Source organism: Lipotes vexillifer, unplaced genomic scaffold (genome assembly GCF_000442215.2).
Source record: "Lipotes vexillifer unplaced genomic scaffold, Lipotes_vexillifer_v1.1 scaffold216, whole genome shotgun sequence".
Classification (NCBI taxonomy): domain Eukaryota; kingdom Metazoa; phylum Chordata; class Mammalia; order Artiodactyla; family Lipotidae; genus Lipotes; species Lipotes vexillifer.
The window spans coordinates 3,334,055-3,345,805 of NW_006779100.1; the positions used below are offsets into that span (position 1 = coordinate 3,334,055).

At 51.3% G+C, this 11,751-nt stretch overlaps 1 protein-coding gene across 2 annotated transcripts in view; it reads right to left on the reverse strand.

Annotated features, from left to right (window-relative positions):
• MYO18A (myosin XVIIIA) overlaps positions 1–1,609 on the reverse strand; it is an 84,790-nt gene extending 83,181 nt beyond the window's left edge. For both annotated transcript variants that reach the window (XM_007452437.1, XM_007452436.1), the window contains exon 1: positions 611–1,609. In XM_007452437.1, the coding sequence (XP_007452499.1) occupies positions 611–1,609 (999 nt within the window). The remainder of the gene's footprint in view (positions 1–610) is intronic.
• Positions 1,610–11,751: the final 10,142 nt, after the last annotated feature.

The following is an 11,751-nucleotide window of genomic DNA, read 5'->3' on the forward strand; positions in this document are numbered from 1 at the left end:
ATGAGTCAGACCCAGTCCCTCCCCTGCTGAACTGCTGGTCCCGTTTCACTGGGATAAAATCTGAACTCCTACCATTATTTACAAGGTCTTCGATGATCTGGCCACTGATTATCTCTGCAACCTTACCTGGTATTTGGCTCCTCAGTCACTCAGGGGTAAAAGGAGGCCTGAGGCCATCTCCCCAGGAGCTACCAATGTGAGCCCTGATTTAAAATAATTTATATTTTTTTCACCTCCAATATCTAAATAATGGAAATCCTATATTTTAGTCCAGATACCAGTCTGGACTAGTAGTGGCCCAGAGTGTCTCTCATATCTGGAAGTGGCACGTGTTAGCCCCCATGCCCCAATTTAGGGCTCAGGACATATTAGCCCACCAGGGTATCATAAAGCTTGTATCGCTGTGTATCACACCTTCTGAGGTCACTCCTCCCCACAGGCCAGGTAAGTCATCCCAGAGCCCAAGGAGTGGCACGGCTTCACCGGTCACATCCTCGCTAGGCTCTGACGGTAGCTCCTGGGTACCCCAATCATCCACCCAGGTACAGTCACAGGAGATGCCAACATCCCCAATCCCTGCTTACCCCCGGCTGCCCAGGCCAACACTCACATGGGCTGGCTCCCTGCGGGGTCCCTCGCCGCTCCGCAGCCAGCTCCGACTCAGCTCGCTGAGCTCTGGGATGGGCTGCACCTTGAGCTGCACGCCGTCCCCAGACTGCCGGATCATCTCCACAATCTCATCCCTGGACTTGCTCTCCACATTGTGCCCATTAATCTCCACCAGGCGATCACCCGGCACCAGCCCCAGGGCCAGGTCCTTGGTGCCCGCGCCGGGCTCAGCAAAGTGAACCACCCTCCGATAGACCTGGCCCTCGGGTCCCCGATCCAGCATGGTTGTGCGTCGCAGGGAGAAGCCAAAGTCGCCCGTGGGCCGTCGCTGCAGTTCCAGTTCCCGGAGGGCAGGGGGTAGCGGGGGCACCACGGGGGGCAAGCGCAGGTCGGCCGGGAACCTTTTAGTCACCAGCTCAGGGGCTCGGGACTGAGGTCCTGGTCGAGGGATGCCTGGGCCGGGATGCTGCATCAGCTGTCCCTCTAGGGTCCTCACCTCCACCTGTGGAGACGGGGCGGCAGAGTGCTCTGAGGGGGTGGAGGTTTCTGAGGCACTCTCATCCCGGCTGCGCTGGGAGAAGGAGAAGCGCTTGACAATCATCTGTGAGTTCTGCTTGGCCAGGGAGCCGAACTTGGCTGCCCGCTGCAGCACCGAGCCCCGTAAGCTGCCTTCCTCACCCTTGAGGTCATCGCTGGAGCTGGCTGTGCTCAGGTGGCCCGAGTCCAGGATGACACTGCCCCTGTTGCTGTCGGAGTCGATGTCAGTCAGGTGCAGGTCGGAGCCGCTGGCCACCTTGATGGGGATGGGGTTGGAGATTTCCAGGCGTGTCTTCGAGTCACGCTTGGAGGAGCGGTTGAGGCTGAAGAAGCCGCGCCTCAGGCTCATCTCTTCCAGGCTCCGCAGCTCCGCCGCTGACATCCGCTCCTTTTTCTCCTTTTTCTCCTTCCTCTCCTTCCGCGTGCCATCCTTGTCCTTGTCTTTCTTCATTAGGTTAAACATGGTGGGCTGCTATTTTTAGGGGTGGCGCCCCAGAGGACTATGGGTGCTCAGCACAGGGCCTTCGTGCCCCACCTTGCTGCTGCAAACAGAAACAGAGAGACAGGTTATTCAAGCAGAGCCTCTTTCTGTGTCTCCAAGCCAGACACGGCCAACTAATGAGCACAGCTTTCCCTCACTGAGTGCCAGTTATGTGCCAGGTGCTCTGTTTTACACAGTACTGTCTCAATTAAGGTAATCTTCACAACACTGCTACGGGTAGGTCTGTCATTACCCCCATCTCACAAATACGGAAACGAGGTTTAGATCAGTTTATAGAAGCCCAGACTCCAAAGTCTGTCATTTCCTGTAATCCCTGAAAGACCCAGGCTTAGCTGTGCATGGTGGTGGCATCTGGGAGATCTAACCTCCTGGTTAGAGGATGCCATTAAGCCAACTTGGGATCTGACTTAAGATTCAAACGCAAGGGACTTCCCTGGTGGTCCAGTGGTTAAGAATCCGCCTTCCAGGGCTTCCCTGGTGGTGCAGTGGTTAAGAATCCACCTGCCAATGCAGGGGACACGGGTTTGAGCCCTGGTCTGGGAAGATCCCACATGCAACTAAGCCCGTGCGCCACGACGACTGAGCCTGCGCTCTAGAGCCCACACGCCTAGAGCCCGTGCTCCACAAGAGAAGCCACCGTGCAAGCCGCAACAAAGGAGCCTGCCTGCCACAACTAAGACCAGACACAACCAAATAAGTAAATAAAAATATTTAAGAAAAAAAAAGAAAAGCCACCGCAACGAGAAGCCCACACACCACAACGAAGAGTAGCCCCCACTCACCGCAACTAGAGAAGAGAAGCCCGCGCACAGCAACGAAGACCCAGCGCAGCTAAAATTAAATAAATAAAATAAATAATTTTTTTTTTAATTTTAAAAAAAAGAATCCACCTTCCAATGCAGGGGACGCGGGTTCGGTCGGTGAACTAAGATCACACGTGCTGCAGGGCAACTAAGCCCGTGCGCTGCAACTACGGAGTCCACAAGACACAACTAGAGAGAAGCCTGCGTGCCACAACTAAGATCCAACACAGCCAAAAATAAAATTAATAGATAAATAAATATTTTTTTAAAAAGATTCAAACACAAAGGAAAAAGGAAATGGACTCTGTGCACTATCACCTCCCCATAGCCAATGTCCCTTAAGGCAATAGGCATCACATGCTACTGGGCTCTTTCCTAAACCTGCTATCCCTAGAGCAGCAGCCTTAGCCACTGCCTGACAGAAGATCTCAAAGAACCAACACTTATTTAATGACTGCCACTCGCCAGGCATAATGCCAGGCACTTTACACACACTATCTCATTTGAACCTCACAGCATCCCTGCAAGGTAGGTATCATTATCTCTACTTTACAAATGAGAAAACAGGGCTCAGAAAATTAAGTATATGTTAGTTGTCACACAGCTAGTAGGCGGCGACCACAGGATTCAATGGCAAATGTTGTTTTCTTTCTAGGGCCTGGGAGCCCAAAGTGAAGCAGGGAGGGAGGTAAGGGGAAGTTTCCAGACTGAATAGAGGACAGACAGCTGCAAGGTGGGGGTGGGCGTGGGGTCTGCTGGATAAACAGGATCCTGAAAAGCTCACATCCTTTTCCCCAGACCAACACCTAAATATAGCCTCAGGAAGAAAGTCGTGGCAGCCTGAGAGAAAACCCCAGCTCCAGCGCTTATGCGACTAGGGCACAAACCTACTCCCACCCCTAGGCACACCCATCTGGGGACAGGATGGAGAAAAACCTGGTGGGGTGGAGTTGAGAGAGCCTTCCTTGTTCTAACCAGCAGGGAACAAGAAGGAGGCTGTAGCACCTAATTAAAAATTAAATGTACTTTTTTCTTTCTCCATGAAGGCCTCCAGCTCTGAGTTCTAGACACAAGGCCTACAAGCTTACCCCTTGCAGCAGCGAGCTCTTGCCAAGCCCTGGAGAGGCCTTTCCTCTCTGTGTACCCCACTGCCACAACCAAGCAGGGCCTTCCAGGCCCCCCAATTCTACTGAGAAGGACCCCCAACCCAGGTACAATGCCTAGGAAGGCATCAAGGCCAGAAGCGCCCAAGGGTCCCGGGGTACTGGCTAACTGCTTTCCCCCTGCCCAGCACCGTGACCCATGTGGCCCCTGAGAGATCAGAGTATCCTTTCTAGAGCAGCGCTGTCCACAAGAAATATAATTCAAGTCATGTATGGAATTGTAAATTTTCCAGCAGCCATATTAAAAAAGGTAAAAAGAAATGGTTAAAATTAACTTTAATAACATACTTTATTAATGTAGATACCCAAAATATTGTCATCTCAACATGTAACCTATGTAAAAAATATTGAGATATTTTACATTCTCTTTTCCGTATTAAGTCTTCGAAATCCAGTGCACATTTAATACTTAGAGCACATCTCAATTCAGACAAACCACATTTCAGGTATTCAACAGCCCTGTGCTTGCGGCTATTGGATTAGGCAGTGCAGTTCTAGAGAACTCTTGAGTTACAGAGCATATCCAAAGAGGTGGGAGATCTGGCCCAGTCATTGGTTCCCTGTGGACCTAGCAGGCACCCCTCTCCCCCTCTGACCTCCGTTCCTACCTGGTAAAACAAAGTTCCCTCTGAACTTTTTAGTTCTTAATGTTCCAAGCACAGTACCTGGGAGTGGGAAGACAGGAAATCTAGGGCCCAAGAAGTACAAAGCCAGGGACAGCCTCGGCTAGCTGAGCCTGGCCTGATTCAGGGTGAAGGGGAGCCCGGCAACAGGCATCCTCTCTTCAGGGCTCTGCTTTAATATAGGGGGCCTCTCCCTCTCCTCCTGAACGCTGATGGGGGTATGGACAGACCTACCGTGTGCTAGGATGCAGGATCTTTGGTTGGTCACTGCTCACCTTACCTCTCACCCATCACTACCTGCACTCTCTTAAAAGGCTAGTTTAGAAGATGGCTCCAGGGGGACATGTGGGGGAAATGAAGAAAGAAACCCACCTTGGGGACTTGGAGGGAACAAACCAATATCTCAGCCTCAGCCCAACCACAGATAACCAAACCTCCTACCATGCTATCCCACCAAGACACCTTTTATGGTCTCCAATTCTCACTCTGCAATCTTTACCCAGTGCTGGCTCTTTGCTGGGGACTAGACATCTGAGCAGTATCAACAGTAAACAGCCCCCAGAATTCTAGAATCTTTGGGCTGTCTCGGCAAAAGCTTGTCCCTCACTGTCATTGCATCAGGCAGAAACAACAGACAGTCACAGCAGCAGCACAGGGGGATAGTGCTGGCAGGAAATGTTAGAAGATCTGGTATCGAGGCCTGGATCTGCCAACAAATCGCTAGGGGACCTTGAGCCTGTCACTTTGCTCAAGGTTGGACTAGATGATCTAGGTCTCTTCTAGCTATAAAATTCCAAATATTTAAGTCTCTTGTGGACACAGGTTATTTATTAACTTTCTGCCAAATTCACCCCTCTCATCCCAACCCGGGGGCCTTTGGAGACTAGGTCCGTTTCAGCCCTTCCCTCATCAGCCCTGTCCTGCCACTGTTATCTACACAGCTCACAAGGTACCCCTTCCCCACTGTTGTCCCTACAGTTGCCAGGCCTGGCTGTGGCCTGGGTTCTCTCCTGTGCCACATGTCTAGAGCTACCTGCAACCTCCCCCTCCAGTGTCAGACCTGCAGTATAGCTGCAGCTGCTCCTATGCATCTCAGAGCCCAATTCGCCAGAGACCTGGGCTCTGTCAACTTCCTGTGGACCTTGGACTTTCCCGCATCTCCTGTCCTTAGGTCCAAAGTCTCCAGCAGCAATCACTACCTCCTCACTCCCATTCCAAGCTGCAGTTTCTACCTGCCTCCCCTTCGTCTCTTACCCCCCCACCGAAGGTAACCTTACAGTTTTTCTGACCTCCTTCTCTGCCTTTCACCCCTCACCCTACTCCAGGAGGCCTTTCCTAATTTTAAGTGGAGGGAAGGTCTGTGTGTAAATTAGGGTACATACCGAAATCATCTTGACCCTACTATCCCCCAAGTCAAAGCAAAGTACCACTGAATCAGTCAACTCAGCTGCTTTATTACTTTAAGACAGAAAGCATTTTGAGGGCAAGGACCTTTCAATTCAAGTATGCAACTATCAATTCATCAACAGGAGAAACAATTTACATATTCATATCATGGAATACCAGTCAGCAATAAAAAGGAAACTACTACTGATACACACAATAGGGATGAATCTCAAAAACATCTGTTAAGTGACTGTAAAAGAAGACTTCGACATACTGGTATGGTACTTTTTATATGAATTTCTAGTATAGGCAAAAGTAACCCATGGTGAAAAAAAATCAGAACAGTGGTTACCTCTGGGAAGTGGGGGTGGAGTGGGAGTGGGGATTACCTGAGAAAGGGCATGAGGGAACTTTCCGGGGTAATGTTCATGTTACATATCTTGATAAGGGTTTGGGTTGACAGATGTATACATTTTGTCAATTGTCATCGAATAGTGCACATAAGATTAGTGCATTTCATTGTATGAAATATTCACTCAAAAGAAGAAAAGAACGGTAAACAAATATCGAACTCTAGTTAATGATATGTATGCTAACGTATTGGGGGTAACATATATTGGTGTCTGCAATTTACTCTGAGATGCATCAAAAATATAAGATGCCTTGAGGGTTGGATCAAGGGATAAAGATGTGATAAACAAGGATAGTAAAGTGTTCACTGTAGAGTCTAGGAGATGGGGTGTTTACTGTAAAACTCTAACTTTTCTAAATGTTTGCAGATCCTCGTGATAAAATGTTGGGAAAAGTATGTATTTATCAAGCACCTACTAAATGTAGGGGATATAAAGATAAATAAAACCCATGAAAGAGTTTAGGCTTCAGATGTCAGGTAACAAAGCTGAAAACAAATTCGGGTTAACTGCGATGCAATCTTGGGCAAGTCACTTAAAGCCTCTGTGCCTCTATTTTCCCAGTTTTTTAATGGAAATAATAGTACCTAACACATAAGGCATGGGAATTAAATGAAATATGTATATATGCCCTTCATATAATGCCTAGACCAAACTAAGTCCTCAAGAATGGTACCCAGTGGTAGCAAGGCACATTCATGCCATTTAATGGGATGGTAGAGAGGATAATAAAGTACACAAATGACTATCAGCACACATATGACTAAAATAAGTCTAGACATACAATCTTAATGCTCTACAGAACCTTTGTATATGGAAAGTAAAGCCCAAAGAAGTGAAGGCAATCCAGTTAGCACACGGCCAAGCTGGATCACACTGGCTCGAGTCCAGAGGCCCCATATAACTACTGCCAAGATAAGGACAGGCAATTCACAGACGCAGAAATACAAATGGCCAACAAACATGAACAGGTATTCAGCCTGAGTAATAGTCACAGCTGTGTGAAATAAAACAGAGGTATACTGCGTTCACTTAGCAGTTTAGTAAAAACTACCAAGCTAACATCAATCAATTAGAGGATGAGAAGCAGGGTGTCCCAAATGTGTTGCTGGGAATATAAGTTGATAAAAGGAGGGCAAGTGTGTGGTATCTACGAAAATATTTAAAGGTACATATTCTTTGACAGGGCCATTCCATTTATAGGACATCTATAGTTATATTCACACAATAAACATAGCTAATCTTTGCAGCACAATAAACATGGCTAATCTTTGCTATTTCATAATAGCAAAATTCTGTCTCTATAAATGTCCATCACTAGGGGAGTGGCTAAATTATAGAACTTAGCAGTTATTTAAAAGAATGAGGTAGGGGCTTCCCTGGTGGTGCAGTGGTTGAGAGTCCGCCTGCCGATGCAGGGGACGTGGGTTTGTGCCCCGGTCCGGGAAGATCCCACATGCCGCGGAGCGGCTGGGCCCGTGAGCCACGGCCGCTGAGACTGTGCGTCCGGAGCCTGTGCTCCGCAACGGGAGAGGCCACAACAGTGAGAGGCCCGCGTACCGCAAAAAAAATAAATAAATAAAAATACTCATAATAAGCTTTTAAAAAATAGTCTGGAAAGATCTGTTACACAAATAGATCAGTGATTTTTCTCTGTGGAATAATGGCAAAGAGGGGTAACACTTCAGCTTTTCTACCTAGTAGACTTGCTACAGAAAAAAACATTTTTTAGCATGTTACTTTTGTGATTTTAAAGATCAAAGAAGAAAAAAGGAAGGTGTGACAAAGTAATAAGCAATCCATTTGGCATTAAAGCTGTAAACCGGTTTGCAACGACAAGTTCAAAGCTGGCCATCTCATGCTTTGAAAATGTTTCAGTGACTTGGGGGACTTGGTTAAAATAGATCTCACTAGTGTCTTGCGGCTTTAAGTGGGGACAGATTTAAATGGGTCACCCTGCAGCTGGCAAAGTAGAAACCCCAGGAAATGGAAACTATAACATTAGAATCCCAAGAAAAGGGCGCCCAGACTTGGCTGCTGTGGGTGTATACTTAAAACGGCCAGTCCTCCCACCCTCGACCACACTCATAAATAAATACAAAGGAAATACTTTCCCAAGAGAGCCGGCCTCTCTCCCTTGGCCTCTGACCTCCCTGAGCGGCCGTTTCCTACCGCCCCGAGGCCTTGATGGGGCACTAGCCCGCCGCCCGCCCGGACCGAGGAATTGCACGCGTGGCCCAGGGGGGCTCGCCCGGCCCGGGCAGCGCAGGGTGACGCCTGTCGCCGCCGCCGTGGAGCTTCTTGCCGGCGGTCCTGCTGAGCCCCGCCGCGGCCCATGACTCACTGCCAGGTCACATGGAGCTTCTCTGGCTCCAGGTGTGCTCACTCACTCCGTCTGCACGCTTCTCACATGACATCAGACGGCCCGGCCGCCAGGCAGCCGGCTCCCTGCCCTGCCCGCCGCAGCGCCGGGAACCCTCGGCCCTCGGCACCTCCAGGCAGCCGGGCCGGCGCAGACGCAGCCCCGCGGAGCCTCCGCTGCGATATAGTCTCCCCTGGAACGCAACAATCCCGCAGGCCCCGGGAGAAACGAGAGCGGGAGACGTGCCAGCAGCCCGGCCAGGTCCCCGGCGGCTCTTCCAGATGCACCTCCTTGGCCCCCCGCGGGGCCTGCCACAGCCCGCTGGGCGCTAAGCTCAGCTAACACCCCAACACCCCACCTCCTGTGTGACCTTGAGCAAGTCCCGTCCTCTCTCTAGACCTCAGCTTTTTCAACTCTAAAATCTCCATGGGCCTGAGACTTCAGACTTGGGCTTCGCTGAAGAGGTATTCTGCTCAACCACAAACTTGAGGTTCTAATCCCGCTCTCCCTCTGATTTGCTGTGTGACCTACAGCCCATTATCCAACATCTCTGAACACTAGAGAATAACAAAAATAATTCCTTGTGACTATAAAGTACCTGGCTGCGAGAAAGGGCCCTGGGCCCTGTAAAATCATCAGTCCACAATTTAAACTGTTGCCTGACTGTAAACTATTTGAAATGTCAAGGGAATGTGGATAATTTACAAGCCACACAATTCCCACCTCAAGAGAAAGGGCAGGAAAGTGAGGGGCAGAGGTTGCGGGGGTTTCCAAGTCTGCTCCCCACCCTTCCCAATCCAGTTCCCACTACTGCACCACCCCACCCTCTAATTCAGGCTGCCTCAGAAAATGGTGATGGGGGGTGAGGTGCAGTGAGCAGATCTTAAAGAACCCCGGGGCCTGACCCAAAGCAGAACTTAAAAGCTCCATCAAGCCCGCAATCCAAGTCCTGGGGAAACCTGTTAATCATAGCACAGGGTGGGCTGGGCCCTCCCAACCCCTCAAACCTTTAAACTATATCAGGCCAGAGCCCCTCAGCTTTACCCACCACACCCAGGAGAGGCCTAGGACAAGGCCTGGGGCTCAAGCCCACCAACAGGACCCTGCTCACATGGATGCTCTGGCTCCAGTCTGTGGTATCCACTCCAGGTGAAGGAGGTCTGGCTGGGGACAGACCTCTGGTTGAGAAGCAGTAAGAACAGCCCTGCTGCCCTGGAGATCTGTGACACAGCAAGTCTGAATCAAGCCTTCCTGAGTTCCAGCAACTCCCTGCTCCACCTAAGAGGGTGGATTCTTCCTTTCACACAAGCCGCACTTCTGCCCCTCCCAGTCGACCTTCAGGTACCTGCCACTGGGGGACCCTGAAGTTCTCAGGCCCAGCTTCTGAAGACACATGCACCCCTCAATGAGCAGCCTCAAGCTAGGCCAATGAAGTGGGCTCCAGGCAACAGGCTGGCTGCCCAGACTGCCAGGCAGTGAGGTTGAGGGACCAGGCAGGAGTCAGGAAGGGCACAATCCACCTGAAGGTTTCTGAGGAGAGCCTGGATCATGAGAGGAAGCCCTCGGACACACACCCTGGCACCTGAGTCAGGCCAGGAGACAGGAGTAAACAAACTAGATATTCAGAGCTGCCAGGTGCCAGGTCATCGACTGTTCAAAGCTCAAAGCTCCCACAGGAAGTGACCATCAGCATTCTACCCCTTCCTCACCCACCCTCCACTCCCACCTGTGATGCTTCTCATTCCCCTAACCCCCTGACACAATAGCTTCCCCCATCATCTTCCTGGAATTGAGGCCCCAACTCCAATGTTCCCAGCCCCAAATGTACAAGCACACCTCCACCCGAAGCTATATATAACCAGTCATGTCCAGCAACCAGGAGGATGTTTCCTGGAAAGTCCTCATCACAAAAGGACAGAGGGGAAGCTGAGGAGGTGGCAGGCCACTGACAAAGAGCCAGTGAGGTCTGTCCGGAAACCAGAGACCTCAAGAGAGCAACTTTCAATATCTCCAACTAGAAAGTAGCCCCTGAGTTAATAGGGTGGGGAACATGAGGCAAGGCCAACTCCATTGCCATGACAACAGGATACCAACCTGCCCAAGAAAAGGGCTCCAGACCTGGTAAGCACATAGAAAGGCAGCTTGAACCTCTAGGTTCAATGTCTTGCCAAGGTGCTCTTGCTCTTAATCACCTGGACAACCTTCCATCCCTTCCAGCATGGCCGCAGTGCATACACACTCAGCACCATTCGCTCTTCATAGGGGGATTTACTAGGCCTCCTCAGCCACAGACATGCTAGGCACTCCAAAAGACAAAACGAACCTACATAAATCATTGGCAAGGTGAAGAGGGGAGGGAATCCAATTCCATAATTTGGGGGGACCATCTGAGGGCAGGAAGGCCCTAGGCAGGAAAGCTCTTCCAGGAAGCACCATCCCAGGCCTCCCTACACAAACACAAACCATGAGGACACTGCCAAACACATGCCCCATTGGCCAAGGGACCAGGCAAAAGGAGTACCGCTTAAAAAACGAACTGGCAGCCTCCCCCATCCTCACTCTCCCCGCCAGCTCATTCTGGCCAGCAGCCTTTCCAACTAATCAGCAGGACACACATGCCTTGCAACAGGGTGACACCCCCATCCCCCACTGCACCCCTACCCCCAAACAAAGCTCCAATGTGCGGTGTGTCCCTGCAGGCCTTATCTCAGCCAGGAACAGGACCCACTCCTCACCAGGCTTGGTACCAGCGGCACCCCCAACAAGGGGGTGGGGGGCAGCGAACCTTACCATCTCCCCTTCCCATTGGTGAAGCAACTGGCATGACAGGTTCGCAGGGCGGGGCATCAGGGCAGTCTCTCCCAGAGGCCTGGGGCAGATAGTCCAACCTTCCCACACGCACCCCACCCCTTGGCAAGGAGAGGTGAGGTGAGCAGCCATTCGCAGGGGACAGCTGGCACGCCCTAATCCCCAAAGCCTACCGTTCACCCACCCGCCCCCCCGTCTTCTGCCCCAAGGGGAGGGGGCCCAGGGAAGCAGGGTCTCCATTGTTTTGCCAGCTGTCTGGCAGCTGCTCCTTTGAGAGGAGTCCGGTGTCGGCCTGGCAATGAAAGGGTGAAGGCCGCTGGGAGGGATAAAGGACTCGGTGGAGGTGCTCGCCTTCCCCGCTGCCTTCCTCAGAGGCTCGGTCCGTCAGTCTGTCCGGGGGGCCTGGGCCTGGCCTCGAGAAGCCCCCTACCCCCCAGGCTGCAGCCTCCACCCCGCAGCTCGGGGCCACCTGGGCTCCCCTGAGCCCCGAACACCCCCCCGAAACTGAAGGCCACCCTGTCCGGCCTCCCCCCGCCCCTCGGGATGGC